The 22,015-nt window shown below is 42.3% G+C and overlaps 1 protein-coding gene across 3 annotated transcripts in view; it reads left to right on the forward strand.

Annotated features, from left to right (window-relative positions):
* SLC10A7 (solute carrier family 10 member 7) overlaps positions 1-22,015 on the forward strand; it is a 305,184-nt gene that overhangs the window by 213,283 nt on the left and 69,886 nt on the right. For all 3 annotated transcript variants that reach the window (XR_005722881.1, XM_040250419.1, XM_040250422.1), the window contains one exon: positions 7,900-7,935. Coding sequence is in view for 2 of the 3 variants with exons in the window: in XM_040250419.1 (XP_040106353.1) it covers positions 7,900-7,935 (36 nt within the window). In the remaining variant the exon portion in view is untranslated. The remainder of the gene's footprint in view (positions 1-7,899; positions 7,936-22,015) is intronic.

The following is a 22,015-nucleotide window of genomic DNA, read 5'->3' on the forward strand; positions in this document are numbered from 1 at the left end:
ATACATATCCTATCAGAGACTTGGCTTGAAAAACTAAAAATCACTCTAAGTGCATTAGTGAGAATCAACAGTGGTTGTAGGACAAGAAAAACAGGAAAGAAAAAACAAAGATCTGTCAAGACAGTCCCCAAGGATTACTCCAGGGACTTGAAAGAAACCACTTTTTAGAGTTTTATGTAAAAGTTCACTTCAAAATGGCTAAAGTTCTATGTACTTAGGACACTTGGAATCTTTTCCCCCTGTACGCAGTTGGCACTCAATAAATGTCTGTTTCATTAAATGAATGTCATTGAGACGGGCCTTCTCAATGATGTCTTCCCTGGTGCCTCAGCAGTAAAGAACCTGCCCGTAATGTAGGAGATGCAGGCTCACCCCCTGGGTCTGCAAGATCCCCTGGAGGAGGAGATGGCAACCCACTCCAGTATTCTTGCCTGGAGATTCCCAGGACAGAGCAATCTGGTGGGCTACAGCTCTAGGGTTCTAAGAGTCTGACACGACTGAAGCGACTGGGTACACAGCACATTGAGACAAGTCAGCAGCTATTCCTGGGAGGCCTTACAGGGTGGCATTGCTTTATGGGATCCCCACAATCAAGGAATAGACCCTTAGCTTTGTGGGCCCAGAAAGTCAACTGTGATCAACACATCCCAGTGTGGTTGTGTTCTAGAGGACTGATGTCAACTAATGAGTGTCTTCTCTTCCTATCAGATATAGTAATACTACGTGGAAAGTAAAATTACTGTTCAGCATTTTCTTGGAAAGCATGGACTCTGACTAGAGAAAATTAGCTGGCTGTTTTCAGTGGCTGGTGTTATCCAGCTCAGATAGTCTGGTGCAGCTGCCTTTGCTGTAGTTCACTGTACCTAGTGAGCACAGCAGAAGGCTCATATCAGCTCCTGAGGCACCCCTGTCCCCAGACAGAGCTGTGAACAAACTCAGAGATGCCTAGTTGGGCATTTTAAGGCACTTACCCTGTGAAGGCCCAGTTTTAAAGAGGAAAGTACAGACAGAGGAGAGGAAATAGGCCCTTACCTACCAACCAACCACCACTTTCTTTCCAGTTGCCCTTCCCTAGGCTCCTAATGCCTCTTTCTTTCCTCTATAAAGTTTATTCAACTACGTATTTTGACATCCATGTGTATAATGGTCATATTCTCTGGAGACCATATACCCAGACCATTTCATTTAAATTTCATTGTCTCTGGGGACATCCCTAGTGGTACAATGGTTAAGCCTCTGAGATTCCACTGCAGCAGCACAGGATCGACCCCTGATCTGGGAACTAAGACCCCACATGGCATGGCCAAAAATATAAATAAAGCCATTGCCAAAATTAAAAAAAAATTTCTGGTGTCTCCAAAATTCCCCATCCTACTGCTTTATACTTTACTGCTTAGAATATGTTGGCCAATGTCAGTCATTACATATCGATTTGATTTCATTACACTTCATTCTTGAAGATTAAACCTCCCTCCTATTTTTTAAGCTATCACTACATACTGCCCACAGAACAAGATACAAAGACAACCTGCAAGTTTTAGTTGGCATTAATATTTTTTTTTAAGTGCATTAATATAAAGGTTCAGAGTAAAGGAGTTGTTAGACGACAATTTTCAAAAGTTGAAACCACAGCTTTCTTAGAGATGTGTTATGGATACGTGCCAAACATTTATTTATCTGAATAAAGAGGGAGCCAGCAGGCTGGTAAATTTGGCTTTGAGGAAGTGATAGAAATAGGGGCTATGTAGTCCATGAGAAAAGCAGACAAAAACAAGTTTGCTGAGTTACAGACAAAACCAGCCAATTCCTATGCTATGTGCTGCGCTGTGCTGAGTCACTTCAGTCATGTCCAGTTCTTTGCGACCCTGTGGACTGTAGCCCACCGGGCTCTTCTGTCAGTGGGATTCTCCAGGCATGAACACTGGAGTGGGTTGCCACGACCTCCTCCAGGGAATCTTCCTGACCCAGGGATCGAACCCGAGTCTCAGACGTTTCCAGCATTGGCAGGAAGATTCTTTACCACTACTGCCACCTAGAAGCCCAGCTAATTCCTATTACAGAGTAATAGTAATTACCTGTTGTAGTTGTTTTTCTACAAGACAGAAATTATTTTGATCTCTAATAGACAAACCTTTGTAAGTTAATGTGTAATCTTACAGTCTGGGCCCTAATCAGTAGTAAGTAGAAGTAAATCAAAAGTGGCTTCCCTGGTGGTTCAGACAGTAAAGAATCCACTTGCAATATGGGAGACCTGGGTTCGATCCCTGGGTTGAGAAGATCCCTTGGAGAAGGGAAAGGCAACCCACTCCAGTATTCTGGCCTAGAGAATTCCATGGACAGAGGAGCCTGGCAGGCTACAGCCCATCGGGTTGCAAAGAGTCACATATGACTGAGCGACTTTCACTTATTTAACTTACAAAAGTCAGTCAAAGGTATATCCCTCTACGTAGTTAAGTAATCCTTGGATTGATCTGTTAGACAGTGGTCCAGGGTAACAGTGAAAAGACACCCAGTCCTCTTTTAACCTTGTTTCCAAGTTTTGGTCAATTTTTAGGAAGTGAGACCTATGGACTCTTAAGTTCACCTGGATGAGATGATGTCTGAGACTCTCCCCACCCCTCCCCACCAGGAGGAACGGCTAGGAGGACCTGGGGACTTTTAGCCTGGACAAGACCTAGTATGAAGACCCAAATGCTCAGTGCAGCATTCTTAACAATCAGCCCCGAGGAAATAGTTTAAGAGTGCAGAGATTTTATGTACAGCATTCAAAAGCAGCAGCTAAAAGGCCATCACAAGAAAGAAGGGGGTCGACGTGCCCTAAGTTCCTCCAAGGGGATGACAGGGCAGCAGTGGAAGTGGTTTGGGCTCAGACTAAGAAAGACTTTCTCATCGTGAAAGTGTCAGCTGGGGCCCGTGTGCCTTGAGAGCAGGAACAATTGTCTCTCTGCACACTCTCGGGCAAGAGCTTGGCTATCACAGCCTTATATCAGGAGCAAGTAAGGGGCAGAAGAGGATCACATTTCAGGTGAGGACTGGACCAGTCTCATCTAAGATCCTTACAAAACCTTGAGTCTGTGTTTTTGTGAAAATTGAGTTATTGCCCTTTTATTAAAAAATAAAAAGCACCTCTTCCAAGGCTTAACATTTCATATCCTGGAGACAGAAGCCTTGTTAGTTTTAGTAGCTGTGTGATCACAATAGTTGTTGCAACGAAGCCTTTTGATATTTTTTCCTACTTTTAAAAAATGATAATTTACTTCAGTTTTGCCTTTTGTGCAAGTCCTACTCCTGAGAGAAATGCAGTCACAGTTTTGTTGTTTTTGTTGTTATTTGCAGAGGTAGGGGGGTTGGCTTGTATTTTAATGTGGCTCAATCTCAATGTCTCAGGTTTGACAGTTTTTTTGTTTCTTTTCTCCTTTCCACTGAAGTCATTGAAATATATTCACCCAGTCATTCACATCAGAAGTGTAAATGGATTTTCTAAAGGTTTTTCAGAGACAAAGTCAGTCGCTTTGTGACTTGACTTCTTCAGGTGTTGCAAAAAGAAAGCTTAGCACGCCACTAAGCACACCATCTCAATTGCAAGGATGCTGAAACTGTTTGACCCTGAATCTGCAAAGAGATGGGCAACATCTTTTGCTAGAAGTGGCCCATTCGCCGCTTCCTTGCTTTATCCATCTGTGTAGGATTTACTTGGGAAAGAGAAAAGAGAAGGAATCAGATATATTTGAGAGAAAATAGCATGTTTATTTGATTTTCCAGCTTCTAATGACAGTTGCATGCACAGTTTAAACTTTTTAGTTTACCCTTTTCACCACTGATATTTGCAAAATCCAAACTTAAAAAAACATATATATCAGCCATGTCATACAAAGGTTTATATCTCAATTTGTTTCATGTCATTAAAAAGACATACTGAGTTTGAAGCTCCTTCCAAATTTATTCTTAAAATATAAACCCAGGGAAATAGTGTAAGACTGCAAAGGTTTTATTTATACCGTTCAGGATCACAGGCTTTGGAGTCAGGCCATTTTGGAGTCAGAGATTCAGTGTCTGACGTCGCCTTTTCCTATTTTACTTCGTGTCTCTGTGGCTCAGTTTCCTTCCCTAGTTGTTGTTCAGTCACTAAGTCATGTCTAACTCTTTGCAACCCCATGGGCTGTAGCCTCCCAGGCTCCTCTGTCCATGGGATTTCCCAGGCAAGAATACTGGAGTGGGTTGCCATTTCCTTCTCCAGGAGATCTTCCGGACCCAGAGATTAAACCTGCGTCTTCTGCATTAGCAAGCAGATTCTTTACCACTGAACCACCAGAGAAGCTTAGTACCTGCTTCATAGGGTTGTTGTGAGGGTTCCATAAGGTAACATACATAAACTGCTTAGTGCTTGATCTGGTACAACTATTCCATAAATATCAGCGATTTTACTTTATAGTAATTGGAACAGTGGGACTTCCCTGGTGGTCCAGTGGTTAAAGTCTCTGTGCTTCCACTTCAGAGGGTGCAGCTTTGATCCCTGGTTGGGGAGTGTAAGATCCAGCATGCCAGCACAACGTGGCTAAAAAAAAAAAAAAGAATTAGAACAACTTCACCAAAATGTAATTACGGTCTCTTGCCAGAATTAATGGCACCGTGGCTGACTCATTGCCTAATACAACTGAAAAACAAATTTCAGCATTGTGTAACAGCTAATGAACGTGAACGGCCATTCTTGAGAAAATAATGAGGAATTCTGAATGCAGAATTATAAGATTCATCCTATTCACTAGAAAATATCTTAGGAACATATATCTGAAGTCCTTGTAAGAGCTGTTGTGTATTAGTGACCATATGCTTGAAATATTCAAGCAGGAAAATCTGCAGATAATACTGCTCTGCCTTCCAGAATGAGGCCATTTCTGAGAATTGGTAATCAATGGAGGCCAAGATCATACCTCAGCTAATTACTACATATATGTCACAAGCAGAACCCTGTAGGAAACCGTACTGTTTGTTAATCTGCTACTCAGAGAACAGTGCTAGAGTAGAGTCAGTTCAGGGTTTGGAGCTGGACAACGGGCGCTAGTCCAGTCTTTGCCATTTAATTTGCTGTGTGGCTTGGGGCCAGTTGCTTGGCTATTCTGAGCCTCAGTTTCTTCATCCATTGTCGTCGTCGTTGTTGTTCAGTTGCTAAGTCATGGCTGACTCTTTGCGACCCCGTGGACTACAGCATACCAGGCTTCCCTGTCCATCACCAACTCCCAGAGCTTCCTCGAACTCATGTCCGTCGGTTTGGTGATGCCATCCAACCATCTCATCCTCTGTCATCCCCTTCTCCTCCTGCCCTCAGTCTGTCCCAGGATCAGGGTCTTATCCACGACTGAATTCTTCCCATCAGGTGGCCAAAGTATTGGAGCTTCAGCTTCAGCATCAGTCCTTCCAATGAATATTCAGAGTTGATTTCCTGTAGGATTGACTGGTTTGATCTCCTTGCAGTCCAAGAGACACTCAAGGGTCTTCTCCTCATCTATAAAGTGGGGCTGTTATGAACCCAACCCTGTCAATAGAGGAAGGTCAAATTTTAAAATATGTATAAAAGTACTGGAGCAAAATACCATTAATAGTACTGATATTATTACAAATACTATTACTAGTCCATTATTGCAAAGAAAATGAAAGGGCACCAGGAAGAACCTCAGTCCCCCCGTGTTATATGACACCACTGTAACTTCTACTTCTCTAAAACAAGACAGATGTCTCCAGGGTGGTGACAATGCTCAGCCTTCTTCTTGGGTCGGGAATTGGGGGAGTTCTTATCCTATTATAGATATCATACTGTTTCTCAAAAACATCATTAGTGCTATTGAAATTCCATAATAAACATTAACATAAGTTTCTATTTTCTTTTACCTAAATTTAGGTCAACTGATAGATAACAAGGGTAAAACTGGCTCAGTTAATAAGTAAAGTCAAATCCATTCTCCATATACGAAATTATTTACTAACTCATTACACCACCTCTCTCCCTTAAGTTCTTTAATAGTTTGCCAATGTTAAAAGGATCAACTTGAAGCTCCCTCTCCTGGCCCCCAAGACTTTTGATATCTGGTCTCTGAATTCCTCCACTTGATACTTTTCTTCCCTCCCTGCTCAATTTTTTAGAGTTTTGCAAAGGTCCTTCACTCTTCCTGGAATACCCTAACCCCCTTTCTGCCAAATCAGTTTTCATTAATTCTTCTAATTAATTGGAACCATGCCTGGCATGTATAAGTGGACGTTCAATAAACATTTAAACAAATTGACCTGAAATCAGATGGCTCCCCCATAGACTAAAATAACCAGATATTTCCATTTCTGCATGGCCTTGCAAAGTTCAGAATTATTCCTAGATCCTGAATAGATTCCATGTCATTGAAGGACAGTAGCTCTTAAAAATTATTTTGGCATTTTGTACCTACTGCTGCTGCTGTTGCTGCTGCTGCTAAGTCACTTCAGTCGTGTCCGACTCTGTGCGACCCCATAGATGGCAGCCCACCAGGCTCTCCCGTCCCTGGGATTCTCCAGGCGAGAACACTGGAGTGGGTTGCCATTTCCTTCTCCAATATTTTGTACATGGCACTCTTCTAAATGGTGCTGATGAGAAATTGCTTCCTAGACACTGATGGAGCTGAGAAGTCACAATACATGTTTTAATAAGTAGATTTTAAAATATAGCACTTAAAATGCAGTATTCCCTATCACCAATTGCAAAAGTTTGCACAATAAAGAAGCGTTTATTCTATTATTTAACAATAAAGCAAGTCGGCGTGTGGATATTCACATGTGTATATGCCTAAGAAAGTTATGATAGCAATGTTCATATAAGGTAAGCCATTCCTTTGGGCCACAGTCAAAAGAATTTAGTTACTGTAATGACAAAAAGGCTTCCATATAGTAATACCAAAAGGCCTTTTTCCCAAAAGTAATGAAGAGGTCCCCAAACTGGATCCTGGTCACAGTATTGTCTCTGTCTGTCTCTGTCTCTCTCTCACACTCACACGCACAGACTCACAGACTCTTTGGAATTTTAAAGGTCCAAGTAGAATTCATTAATAAAAGGATGAAATGCTTTTTCTTCTATAAATCATAATAAAGTGTTGAGAGATAAAGGAGCAACTAAGGTTGCAAATCATCAGCTGCTGCTCTGAAACTGAGACCTGTCATGTTAACTCCCAACTCAAGCACCTAGTTTTAAAGATTCACCTTTAAGAAACCTAAAAGCTTGTATCCTGCCTCATCAACAACAGCCTCAAACTGTTCCCTGTCATCGAAGAAAACAAATCTTTTGCTCCTTCCTGCCTCGGGGAGACAGAGGGACCGAGGTGGTCCTCGGTGGCTGAATTAGATGAAAGACTTGCCTTCCACCATGGAGACATGGAGTCTAATCAAGTGAAATGAGTTTTGAGATCTCAGCTCGTTTCCTCAGGGAGATCCATTCACATTACAAAATCACGACATCTCATTCATCACAGCTGATGTGGTCTTTGCTCAGGAGAGGACCCCAACTGGGACTAAACCACCTGTCTCCTCTTGAAAGGGGGCACTTTATCCAAGTTAGAGTTGAAAGCCTTGGAGTGAGAAAGCTTGCCAGCTTTCACCCAAGTGATGCATATGCAACATGGAAGGGAGCTTAGGCTTGAAAAAGGGGAGACAAGTTGAAGGAAGACTCGTAGTTGTGCTTTAAATGATATGAGATATGAATAACCATACTGGAGATGCTAAGGCCTTGTGGTCAGGAGAGCCAAGAGTGGGGCTCCCTCTTCTTTATCTCCTAGATTTTAATTAAACAGGAATGAGGAGGATAAACATTTCTGTGTATCAGGGTTTAAAACCTCCTGCTCTCCAGGCTGATAGATGGTCATCATTCTCTTTTATTTCTTTCAGGGCATCGTTGTCACACCCCTGCTACTGCTGCTTTTTGTGAGTATTTTGATATTGTTTTTAATATCTTTCGTTAAAAGCCATCTACAACCCTTTAAGAAAGATATTTAGGAAAAAAAAACTGAAATTGAAATCTTTTTACACCACTTGGCATCGTATTTCGAACTATTCTCCCGGGTGAGCTGTACAAAGTTGGAATCTTTGTAGTCTCGTGACCATGGACAGCAGCAGGACCCATTTATCAGGCCTCTGACTCCTGGCTAAATCATTAATTATTACAAATTAGCACCCTGTGACATGGGTCAAAAACGTGCTGCACTTTATTTTCCCATTAGTAAGACTAAAGTGATTACTAATGGTCTAGGTTGATAGAAAGAGCCTTGGTCCAGGAGACCAGACAAAGCTTAGTTCCCAGTGCTGGTACGGATAGGAAATGGCTTCCTCACTCTGGGGATCATTGCCTCAATTTTTTTATCTGTAGAATGGGAAACAGTAACACCTATCCCAGCCTGCTCCCAGGGATGTGCTTTAGGAAAAGAAAAACCAATATAAGCTACTGGTACACCAGTAGCAAAACTTGTTCTGAAAATAAGAAATGCTAATTACCTATCTTATTTCTTTTTTGGCACTAAGCATATGAGAAATTAGATGAGAGATTATAATGAAATTAATGTTATCTCATGCTGAGAAAAGCATATGTAATCATGAATGATACCTAAAATATTTTATGAACTGTGCATTTTTCATACACAACATCTCCCAAGTATAAATCACTCCACTCATCACTGAAATAGAGTGGGGATGCGTTTCTAGAAGTGAAATGTAGCTGTTTGACTAGCACTATTTGTCAGTGAATTAAAACTGTGGGGAAAATTTATTTAATTATAGTGTAATTACCCAAGTTGGAATTCAATTAAAGTAATAGAGTGAGGGACTTCATTTCTTACAAGCTGTGTGGGAACTGGAGAGGAAAAGATGCCTTACTAAACAGTTGGATTTTGCATCTTTCATGAAAGACATTACCTGCCAGTAATAATCCTCAGCTTTACCATGCCATTTGAAATGCCACCTCTATCCTTAGAAGGTAAGGAGTATCAATAATCAGATCACTTCCCACAGCATAACAGACCTCACTTATTTAGAATCACCAGTTCAGAATTTGCCATGAGTTACGCTGAAACTGAAGTGAACGTTATTTGCATTCATTGGGAAGAAAAGACTTGGTATGTATCTACCTGCTCACTAAATGTGAGAGCTAGGATCATCCCTCAGTGTTTTTTCCAGGACCTGGAACAATAATTTCCCAGGAACAGCCCTCAGTGGCCACAGGATGCAGGCCAGCCTGGGGTCCCCAATGGCAGTGAGCCAGAGAGGTAGTGTAGAGCTGGGCATATACAGAATGTCCAATGGTACATAGCCTAGGTTTTCTCAGTAGTATGGGTATGTAGCCTAGGTTTTCTCCATTGCAGAAGAGTAGCGTCTCTTACTCCACAACCCTTTGAAAAAGATCACAGCTACAGCCAGGGGGCTGAGACCCAGGTAGCACTTTTGAGTATCTCAGAGTCTGGAGTCTTTTGAGACACTGTTTCAACTTGTGATCAAAGAACCAAGTGAGTACCTTTCTCCCTTTCCTACCCATTGCTGTGCTATAGCAAGACATGCCCAGCTGGTTAATATTAATGGTGTCACGCTATTGCAAGTTTGCCCCACTCTTAGACCCATAGACTTGTGAGCTTTAGTTGGTTCAACATTTTTAAATCATCGAGCTACAAGAATAGTGAAAGAGACCCCAAGACCCTCAACTCAAAAGTCTAATGCCTCCCTTTTGAGCTAACTGGGCTGTTCCACTAGATTCAATGACACCATCATACAACCTCAACGACTACTTCTACATTACGTGACTTAAAATCACATACACAGTATATAACACTTTTTATCTGTTTAGGTTGGTGTGCATTTTTACAAACAATGGGAATTGCTTGAACACTTGGGTGACCAGGCTTCACTTACTGCATAGGGCAAAAATCTGAGTGACTTACATTTCATTAAAAACAGTGTTTTTCATCAACAGTTCTACTGTGGTTAACCCAATGATATGTTGTGCTTCCCTGAAAGATAGGTTGAAGTTCTAATCCTTGTGTGTGTGTGTGTGTTAAGTTGCTAAGCTGTGTCTGACTCTTTGGGTCCCTATGGACTGTAGCTCACCAGGCTCCTCTGTCCATGGGATTTCCCAGGTAAGAATACTGGAGTGAGTTGCCATGCCTTCCTCCAGGGGATCTTCCTGACCCAGGGATTAAACCCGCATCCTTATGTCTCTTGCATTGGCAGGTGGTTTCTTTACCACTAGCACCACCTGGGAAACCTCTCTAATCTCTAGTGCATCAGAATGTGACCTTATTTGAAATAGGGGTGTTGCAGTTGTAATTAGTTAAGATGATGTCAAACTGGTATAGGGTGGGTCCTTAATCCATCATGACCAGTGAACCAGTGAAGTTGCTCAGTCGTGTCTGACTCTTTGTGATCTCAGTCTCCTCCATCTCTGGAATTTTCCAGGCAAGAGTACTGGAGTGAGTTGCCATCTCCCTTTCCAGGGGATCTTCCTGACCCAGGGATTGAACCCAGGTCTGCCTCATTGCAGGCAGATGCTTTCCTGCCTGCAGCCACCAGGGAATCCAACATGACTGGTGTCTTTAAAGAAGACGAGTCAGAGACCCACGGGGGGAGTGCCGTGTCCTGATGGAGGCAGAGATTAGAGTGATGCATCCGCAAGCCAAGGAGCAGGGGTTGCCAGCAAACATCAGAAGCTAGCCGAGACAAGGAAGAACTCTCTAGGGATTTAAGAGGGCTCACGGTCTTGATTGGTTTCAGACCTACAGTTTCCACAGCTGTGAAGCAATACATTTCTGTTTTTTTAAGCCACCCAGTTTGTGGTATTTTGTTAACGAAAGTCAAAGAAACTAATTCAGCCCATGAAAATTGAATTGTCTTTTTGTTATATAATATCTTAAAAATGGGAATTTCTAGATAGTCAGGCACAGTAGCTAGTAAAAGCCATTTTTGCTGATGGAGTCTCAGTTGTCTGTATTCTCAACATCTTCTCAGAATATTCCTGTTACTACCTTGCTCCAATTGAATGCTATCTTCTGATTCATGTTTGTGCTGCTGGCACCTTTCATATTACTGAGCCTTAAAGGGGGATAAGCTGTCTTTCTTGCACCTCATTACCAATTCCAGATCACTTCTTATGCCTTCTCCATAAAATCCCCTATTACCTTTAAAGGTAATGCCATACACCTATATTACCTGCTGCTGCTTCTTGTAATTGTCAATGGAATGCTAGGTAATGCTCTAAGTGTCCAGAGAAATGTTTGCACCTTTCCATCCCTTTTTTAACAATACACTTGGATTGACTCTTGGTGTTTTCAATATTCACATGGTTGACCTTTCCAATACCTTGACCTCGAAATTCTTGACCCCTTCTCCAGTTAGATTGCCTTCCATTTAATCTCAGCCAGTCATCTCTGCAGTCAGACCCTTGGCTTAATACTGCCAATAACAACATCCTTCCATAATCCTATTTTCAAACATCTCCCACTGACATCTCCTATCTTGGTAACTTATTCCACAAGTTACGAATTCTTCAAACTTGCCAGAAGGGCCAGTTTATTTACCTTATCACCTTCACAATGCTTCTAGCAAATCCACCCTACCTCACCCTCTTATCCTCACATTCCATCCGACCAAGCTTGGATCTCATGTTTCATCACTGTAACTACTTTGTTACATCCACCATCAACAGCCTTGCTCATCTCTTATTGCTTCCTGTTCTCCTGGCCAGTGCCGAGTCTGCTTAAATCCAACTCTACACCTTTTTTTGTATTCATACCTGAACACACTGGAGCACCCACTCTCATGCTGACTGGTCTCATTGGAAATTCATGACAACTGATTGTAAATGAGCCTGGCAGACCTACTCCCTTCCCCTAATCAACAGACATGCCCACTGTCTAGAGAATCATTTCACCCCTTCTCAAATCTCCATTGCCTCTTTTTTCTTTTTTCATCTCAACTGAGGCAAAAAGGAAATTAACTGATGAAGAAGTCAAAAGCAATCAGATAAGTTTATAAGATCCCATCTATTTGTGTCTATATTCTTTACCTTCTCTCCTCTTTCTGTGGATGCATGATCTTGGCTCCCATCTAAGGCTAGTCCCTCCAGTTGTGCCATCCCTTTTCCTACTTGACAACAGGAGCTGCACAGATTTCCCTCCTTCTCCAGTGTCATTAAGGTTTCTATCTCCACTGGATCATTTCTGTGTGCATGCAAGCATTCTGTAAGACTGCACATCTCAAAAAGTAAATTTTACCTTCTATGTGTACTCCACTTCTATGCTCTCTTTTATAACCCAGTTCCTCCAAAAAGCTACTTAAACTTATTCATCACTCATTCAGTAGTAGGTATTGAGTTCTTCCAATATACCAGACACTTTCCTGGGTGCCAAGGATATAGTAATGAGCAAAACAGATATATCTTTGCTCTAACAGAGGATACATACTGGTTTCCCAGGTGGTACTAGTGGTAAAGAACCCTCCTCCCAGTACTGGAAACCTAAGAGATACAGGTTTGATCCTTGAGTCATCCAGATTCCCTGGAGCAGGAAATAGCAACCCACTCCAGTATTCTTGCCTGGAGAATCCCACGGACAGAGAAGCCTGGGGGGCTACAGTCCTTGGGGTCACACAGAGTCAGACATGACTGAGCCATACTACTACTTCTTACTACTAGGGTGTATACTAGTGGAAAGAACCAACAAATAAGTGAAAATATATTGTATAAGGTGGGTGCTAAAGAAAAAATAAAGTAAGGAAGGGAAGTGGGTTGGTGTTTGCTATTTTAAACTGGCTGGTCTTGGTTAGACTCACCGAGCAAAGACCCACAGGAGATAACAGAGTGAGTTTTCTGGTGGTAGAATGTTCCAGGTGGAAGGAACAGCAAGTGCAGAGATCCTGAGAGTGTGCCTGGTGTCTAGGGAACAGTAGGGAGGCCAGTGTGCCTGGAATGGAGTGAGCAAGGGGCTAAGTACGTGGAGATAAGGTCAGAGATGTAGTAGAGACCAAATGAGAGAGGACCTTAAAATCCCTCATAAGGCCTTTGAATTGTTGTTCAAGAGAGGCCAGAGACCATGGAAAGAGTTTTGATCAAGGGAATGGCATGTTTTGACATTCTCTTTAAAATGGTGATTCTGGATGCTGGATTGAGTAGATTGTTAAGGGGATCATGGTGGAGACAGGAAGACCAGTTAGAAAGCTAGTACAAGAGAGGCTGTTAACCTGGGCCAGTGAAGTTGAATAAATCTGGTAGGAAGTAGTTTTTTATTTTCTGGAAAGAACTGAGAGGTTGAATAAAAATCATGAGGGAAAGATATGAATCAAGGGTAACTACACCTCTGTGCAACTGGAACTATGGAATTGCCATTGATTAAGATAGGAAAGACTATAGGGTTGAACAAGTTCAGCCTTGGACATGTCTGGATTCAGATGCCTTTCAGACATCTAAGGAGGGAAGTCAAGTAAGCAGTTGACTATATGTCTGGAATTCAGGAGGGAGGTCTAGACTAGAGATACACATGTGGGAAAGGTCAGCATAGAAATGGATTTTGAGTTAGATTGGATGAGATCACTAAAAAAAAGACTAGAGAAAGAGAAAGTATCAGCAGACTGCATTTGGGGCATTCTAATGTTAGAAGGTCTGCAAAAAAGACCAAGGATATCCAGTTTGCTTAGGAAGAACACCAAAAGATGCTAGGGTCCTAAAAGTCTAGCAGTGAATGTGCTTCAGAAGGGAGAAAGGGGCCAACTACTTCAAATGCTGGTAATGCTTCAGATAAAATAAAGTACAACAACTGGCGATTGGTTTTTAATAAGATGGAGGCCACTGGCAACCTTAATAAGACCTATTTCAGCAGAGTTGTGGAGGTGAAAGCCTGACTGACATAGGTTCAAGAATGGATGAAGAAAAAAGAGTTACAGACAGAATTCATTTTGCTCTAAAGTGTGCAGAAAATAGGACAGCAACAAAGTTAGTGAAAGATCCAGAGAGGATTCTTTTTTAAGTTGGGAACATTATTAGCATATGTGTGTTGAGAGGTTCATTTGTATTGATAGATTAATCCAGTTAAAGAAGGAAAAATTGATACAGAAAAAAAGAGGGGATAATTCATGGATCCATGTCCACGAGTAGAAGGGGAATGAGTTCGAGTGTGTAGAGGGTGTATGGCCTCCTAAGCACAGGTAGTTCATCAGAGTAATGAGAGGGAAACCAGGAGATATGAGTAGAGATGTAGGAAATTGGTGGATGCAAGTGTAAGAGCTTGTTAAGTTCTCCTCTGGCTCTATTTTCTCAGTGGAGTGGCAGATAAGGTTAGGGGTAGGAGACAAGAAAGGGCAAGGAGGGGGTGGAGATTTGATGACAAAGGAGAGGACATGAAATAGTCATGTGGGAGAGTGAATGGGATGCACAGATGCAATGGGATGGTCCAGCAGCCCCAGGGACCATCCTCAAGATCTCTACACGTGGCATTGGCTAGGCCTAAATCTGCCCACTTCCCCACTCCCAGATATCCGCCCCCAAGTCTCCCTCCCTCACTTTCATCTGGTCTCTAGTCAAATGTCATTTTAGAAGAGAGGTCTTTCCTCACTACTTCATGTGAAAGAATATATCATATTATTACATCCCTCACTCCCTCCCCGCCTACTGTGCTTCACTGTTGCTCTTAGCACTTACTATCCTGTAACATCTTAATCACCAGTTAATGTGTTTATTATCTCTCTTCTCTAACGAGAGCAAAGCATTACAAGATAGTAGAGGCTTGATGTTATAGTCACTGCTGTGACCCAGTGTTCAAAATAATGCCTGTCTGTAGAAGTCACTCACAAGCTTTTTTTTTTAATGTGTTTTTTTCGGCCAAGATGTGCAGCATGTGGATTCTTAGCGTCTTGAGCAAGGATCTAAACCTCACCCCTTGCATTGGAAGTGCAGTCTTATCCACTGGACCACCGGGGAAGTCCCCACAAGCATTGTTGAATGGATGCTTGGTAAAGGACAATTGAGTACTCTGTGCTCAGAGTACTTCTAATGCCAAAGGTACAGGTTTTCCACAACAACCAATCTTCCAGTTCTCTTGGAACACCAACTGGGTATTCTACAGTGTAATTCATTTTGACACTGACTACACAGATTTAATACATATCCCTCACAAGTGAAGGGTCCAAGTCCCACAAAACTGCCTCTCACTTCAGGTGCCAATCTGAAGTAGTGGTTCCCAGGTTACCCACACTTTGGTCCAACTTAGCTACAAGTCACAGAGAAGGCAATGGCACCCCACTCCAGTACTCTTGCCTGGAAAATCCCATGGACAGAGGAGCCTGGTGGGCTGCAGTCCATGGGGTTGCTAAGAGTCAGACATGACTGAGTGACTTCACTTTCACTTTTCACTTTCCGGAATTGGAGAAGGAAATGGCAACCCACTCCAGTGTTCTTGCCTGGAGAATCCCAGGGACGGGGGAGTCTGGTAGGCTGCCGTCTATGGGGTCACACAGAGTCAGACAGGACTGAAGTGACTTAGCACCAGCTACAAGTCAGGGTGTCCCACAACCCCATCCTCGGGTTCAGTAATTTGCTCCCACTGTTCACAGAACCCAGAGAAACACTGTATTTACTATTGCTGGTTGTTTATAAAGGAAACAAATTAATAGCCTGATGAACAGGTACATAGAGCAGGGTCCAGAAGGGTCCCAAGTGCAGAATCTTTTGTGCCATGGAGTTTGGGCTGAGTCATCTACTCCCTGCATATGGATGCATTCCCCAACCTGGGAGTTCTCTGAACCCTTCTGTGCCAGGTACTGAGAACAAAATCCAAATAATGTAACAAAACTTGCTCTTATCACCCCATCACTCAGGAAATTATGAGGGTTTCAGAACTTCTGTGCTAGGGGACAAAAAGCAAATATATTTTTCTTATCATATCACTACATTACAGTTGTGCAGGTTGATGGGTGCCTCTATTCAAAGAATCAGGCTAGGGTGACTTTGAAGGCGACTATTTCCTGGTTACATGCCCTACCTTCAGGGCCACGTTTCTTACTGTAAAGCCATTTTGAAGGGACTAATTTCACTTCCCTCACTGTCTGTTGTAGGGAGGCAGCGTAGTATGAGGGGCAGGCAGTGTAGTATGGGAGAAGGCATCTTATTTTGGTTCAATTCACAGTCAGCATCTGTTGTGAACAGTGAATTTTCCATAACTCTTGTCAGCCTCAGTTTTCACTTCTATAAAGTAAGAATTTTGATAAGATGAAATGAGTCTGTTTATGGGAAAGCATGTTGTAAACTGTAAAGAATCATCAGATGCTAGTTATTTTATTATTATTATTATTTTGGCTGTGCTGGGTCTTTTGCTGCTCATGTGGGCTTTCTCTGGTTGCAGCAAGAGGGTGCTAACTCTCTGGCTGTGGTGCTCAGGATTCTCACTGCCGTGGCTTCTCTTGCTGGGCACAGGCTGGAGGGTGCTCAGGCTTCAGGAGCTATGGCACATGGGCTTAGCTGCTCCTCAGCATGTGGGATCTTCCCAGACCAGGGATCGAGCCCATGTTCCCTGCATCGGCAGGCAGATTCTTAACCACGGAACCAGGAAAGTCCAATGCTAGTTATTTAAATTTGACACTTTATAAAAGAAAATAGAAAATAATGCCAAGAAGGATATTCAGTTCAGTTCAGTTCAGTCACTCAGTCGTGTCCAACTGTTTATGACCCCATGAATTGCAGCACGCCACACCTCCCTGTCCATCACCAACTCCCGGAGTTCACTCAGACTCACATCCATCGAGTCGGTGATGCAACCCAGCCACCTCATCCTCTGTCGTCCCCTTCTCCTCCTGCCCACAATCCCTCCCAGCATCAGAGTCTTTTCCAGTGAGTCAACTCTTCACATGAGGTGGCCAAAGTACCGGAGTTTCAGCTTCAGTATCATTCCCTCCAAAGAAATCCCAGGGCTGATCTTCAGAATGGACTGGTTGGATCTCCTTGCAGTCCAAGGGACTCTCAAGAGTCTTCTCCAACACCACAGTTCAAAAGCATCAATTCTTTGGTACTCAACTTTCTTCACAGTCCAATTCTCACATCCATACATGACTACTGGAAAAACCATAGCATTGACTAGACGGACCTTTGTTGGCAAAGTAATGTCTCTGCTTTTGAATATGCTATCTAGGTTGGTCATAACTTTTCTTCCAAGGAGTAAGCGTCTTTTAATTGGTTTCTGCAAAAGCATGTATCTGATGAAATGCCCCAGTGGTCCGCTTAGTCCAGACCTTAGTGATGGGCTCTGTCTTAAAACTTAAAATTTTAAGATTCTTTAACTATCTGTAGCCTATAGTCTTATAAACTTGTGTGTAAATGAATCCAGTATTTACCGTGGCTGGCAGTGAGCAGCACAGTGAAACTTCCCGAAATAGCACTGTTCACTCCTAAGATTCAAAGGTTTTTTTTTTTTTTTTTTTACATATATCACCTCAGTTTTCTTGAGGACACACCTCTGATGTTGGCAGAGGCAGAAATTGTTGTCTTTATTTTGTCAGTGGATGTGTATCAAACCGTGGATTTCAAATCTGTAAGGATAAATAAAGGCTTTGTCAGTTTCCCGGGTGGCTCAGTGATGAAGAATCCACCTGCCGATGCAGAAGACACAGGTTCGACCCCTGGGTGGGGAAGATGCCCTAGAGAAGGAAACTTCAGTACTCTTGCTTCAGTACTCTTGCCTGGAAAATTCCATGGACAGAGGAGCCTGGCAGGCTACAGTCCATGAGGTCACAAAGAGTCAGACCCCACTGAGAAACCCAGCACACAAACTAGCTTAAAACTACACTTACAGAAGTTCATTACTTGCAATTCTATATGAATTGTCCTTCTGAAACAGTATTCCACGTGGGCAGCATCCACTAGATTTTGTTCTCCTGGGCCAGGAACCATGACTATTTTATTCATTAACTTATCTCTGATGCCGAATATTCAATATTGGTTGAAAGGAGGGAAATAGAAAGATAGGTGAGTAGTGATTCAGTTCAGTTCAATTGCTCAGTTGTGTTGGACTCTTTGCAACCCCATGGACTGCAGCACACCAGGGAGTAGTGATTGGAGTGATTCAAATGATAAATAAGTGGTTCAAAGGTTAGGATCTCGGCCTGATTCATGAAAGTTTACTTTGTATTTGCCGTGAAAAATAATGTACAGTTTTTTAAATAATGTTCAACAAAACATCCATTCTCTTATTCAGTGTTTGAATGCCTACTGTGCACTGTGAATACTGCAAACACCGACCTGACATTGATCCTTCCCTCAAAGAATTTATGATTTAATAAAGAAAATAGAATGTATTCACAGATAATTAAAATCTGAAGTAAAAATTATATCACAAGTATAATATTTCAAGGGAGATTACTAAGAAAGAAAACATGTTATGCAATAGAAGTGTTCTTCTTACAATGAATTTTTTACTGAGCAACAACTTTAATTTTTGAAGTTTATTTTATTGAAGTATAGTTGATTTACAATGTTGTGTTAATATCTGCTGTCCAGCAAAGTGATTCAGTTATATATATACATTATTTTTCATTTTTTCCATGACGATTTATCACAGGACATTGAATGGAGCTTCCTGTGCTATACAGTAGGACCTTGTTGTTCATCCATCCTGTATATAGTAGCTTGCATCTGCTAATCCCAAACACCCAGTCCACCTCTCCCCCAGCTCTCCACCTCTTTGGCAACCACACGTTTGTTCTCCGTGTCTGTGAATCTGTTTCTGGTTTGTAGATAAGTTCATGTGTGCCATGTTTTAAATTCCACATAGAAATGATATCAGATGGCACTTGCATTTCTCTTTTTGACTTACTTCACTTATGATAATCTGTAGTTCTATCCATTTTGTTACAGATGGCATTATTTCATTCTTTTTATGGCTGAGTAATATTCCATTGTGTGTAAAGATGAAGTCACTCCATCTTTATCCGTTCATTCGTCAATGAGCATGTAGACTGTTTCTATGTGGTGACTATTGTAAATACTGCTGCTATGAACATATGGGTGCTTGTATCTTTTTGAATTAATATTTTGTCTGGATATATACCCAGGAGTGGAATTGTTGGGTCATATGGTAGCTCTATTTTTAGTTTTTTGAGGAAACTCCCTATTATTTTCCATATTGGCTGCATAAGTTGACATTCCTACCAACAGTATAGGAGGATTCCCTTTTTAAAAGAAAACTTCTGATTTGAGGAGAGAGAGAGGTAGATGGAAACTTCTAATATTTCTCAAGGGATGTCCTATTTCAGGGTCTTTTCAAGTGCATGGTTCTGATTCTCGGGTATGCCTAACATCACTTGAAACTTGCAAATTTTTCCTTTCTTTTGATGTGGTTTTTCACTAACACTATGTTTACCAGCCATGATTACAGTTTTTTTCAACAGCAAATAACAGAGAAGAACAGAGAAGAGAGCTTTGAAAGCTTGAAACACAGTGTTGTGGGTGATGAAGATGACGAGGCCCTGGTGCTGAGTCAAAGGCTTAGGCTGTGAGGTCAGGACCAGCCAGCAGGCAGCATGAAGCTCCTACCTCTGTGGACTCCTGTTCCCCTTAGTCTCCTTAGCAGCGCCCTCACACCTTCTTCCCAGCCTCATCTCGGTGACTGAGGAATGAAAGGAAGCAATGTCCAAACTTCTGTCTTCCTGCCTGTAAAGTTAAAACAAAGAAGGTCAGAATTCATACTATAGAAGAGGTCAGTCAAAGTTGACGCAATTGCGATATAAGGAGACCAGATATGGGATGGTGTTGCCATATCTCAAGCCCCATGATTTTGTAGACCATCAGTTTATTTAAATAAGTTCATGCTTGTCAGGGAAAGGTCAGTAGCACTCTGAATTTGTGCCATTAGAATCGCAGGTCAAGACCTTGTTTCCACCCTAACTGCAAAGGCGAACTGACCATCAAGAGCTCTAGAAATGTGTAGAGTGGAAACTCTGCTGAAAGTCACATCCTCAGAGTTACAGATCAGACTGTATTCTCATGTGGGGATGGTCACATCAATACCTTGTGTGTGTGTGTGTGTGTGTGTGTGTGTTAGTTGCTCAGTTGTGTCTAACACTTTGTGATCCTATGGACTGTAGCCCTCTAAGCGCCTTTGTCCGTGGAATTCTCCAAGGCAACAGTACTGGGTTGGGTTGCCATTGCCTCCTCCAGAGGATTTTCCTGATCCAGGGACTGAACCTGGGTCTCCTGCTTTGCAGGCATATTCTTTACCATCTGAGCCACCAGGTCAATACCTGAGGATATTTAATAAACATTTACCCACATGTTTACCCATTCATTAGCATGCAAGCTCCCCTTGAGTAAGTGGGAGCACCACCAGCTCTATTATTATATCAATTGATTTTCTATGACTTGACTTATGACTTGATTCTTAGAAATCTGGCCCCTCATCAAGCAGATATTTCAATGCCCTTGTGATAAGTGGACACATATATACACACATGTGCACACAGACAAACATGTGTGCATGACCCCATGGTGCACACCACGCCCTGTTTCTAGGCCGACTGTGTGTCCCATTAGTCTGACTGTCTCTTCTCTCACTTTCTGTCCCAGCAGTTTTTAAACCCAATAGGCCTAAATTCTCACAACACTGTATAGGAAACCTTATTTTTCCAGAGATGAGGGGGAGGTGGCAGAGGGAAAGGTGGAAAACTCTGTATTGAGTAGCTGCTGTGTTGTGTGTTAGTTGCTATATGGTACTTTGTGGGGCTTCCTGGGTAGCTCAGCTGGTGAAGAATCCACGTGCAATGCAGGAGACCCCGGTTCAATTTCTGGGTCAGGAAGATCCCCTGGAGGAGAGTATGGCAACTGACTCCAGTATTCCTGCCTGGAGAATCCCCTTGGACAGAGGAGCCTGGCGAGCTACTGACCGTGGGGTCACAAAGAGTCAGACTGAGCAACTAAGCACAGAACAGTACATAGTACTTTCTACATAATCACATATGAGCAGCATGAGTACCTTTACAAGCAGGTATTATCCTCACTCATAAGAGGTTTTGTGCTTCTTGAGACCGCACGACTGGTTAAGAACACAAGACGCTTTCAGACAGCATTCCTTCCAGGATGTGCTTACAAAACATGCCTCCTTGGAGACAGGTGGTTTTATTTACTTTATTTTTTAAAGATTTTTTTGATGTGGGCCATTTTAAAGTCTTTATTAAGTTTGTTATACTGTTCCTTCTGTTTTATGTTTTGGTTTTTTGGCCTCAAGGCACGTGGGATCTTATCTCCATGAAGAGGGATTAAACCCACACCCCCTGCATTGGAAGGCAAAATCTTAACCACTGGACCACCAAGAAAGTCTCAGACAGGTGGTTTTAAGACATATTATCAGCACTCAGTTACTGCTTCCTGGACATGTATATTCTAAGTAACATAGGAAGGATAAACAGAGTAAGGTGTAATTATTGCCTTGAAAAAGCTTAAACTTTATGTGAGTAAATAAGAATAAAGATTATGGAGAAATTGACAGGAAAAATAACCTAGTGTTCTGTGATTCAGACTGCATTTCATAGGGGTTCACAGAGGAGCAACGTTAATGTGGGCAAGAGACATCAGTGGCAGCTTTTGAGCCCACGGTCATCATTAGTTCCTCTAGTAATTGGCACCTGTGATAGAAAATCCCCCAACTTTTGATGCCATCAATGTAAATAAAAACAACAAATCCAGTCATAAGTGTCATGTACAGTACTCTTATTTTTTGTAGTATATGCCCAACGATGGGGGCAAGTCTGAGGGGTCACTTGTGTGTGACGTAGAAAATGTGTGTGTGTCTTTGGGTGTTAGTCGCTCAGTTCTGTCTGACCTTGCAACCCTATGGACTATAGCCTGCCAGGCTCCTCTGTCCATGGAATTCTCCAGGCAAGAGTACTGGAGTGGGTTACCATTCCCTTCTCCAGGGGATCTTCATGACACAGGAATCAAACCTGGGTCTCCTGCCTTGCAGGCAGATTCTTTACTACCAGTCTGAACCACCAG

This window comes from Oryx dammah, unplaced genomic scaffold (genome assembly GCF_014754425.2).
Source record: "Oryx dammah isolate SB20612 unplaced genomic scaffold, SCBI_Odam_1.1 HiC_scaffold_12, whole genome shotgun sequence".
Lineage (NCBI taxonomy): Eukaryota > Metazoa > Chordata > Mammalia > Artiodactyla > Bovidae > Oryx > Oryx dammah.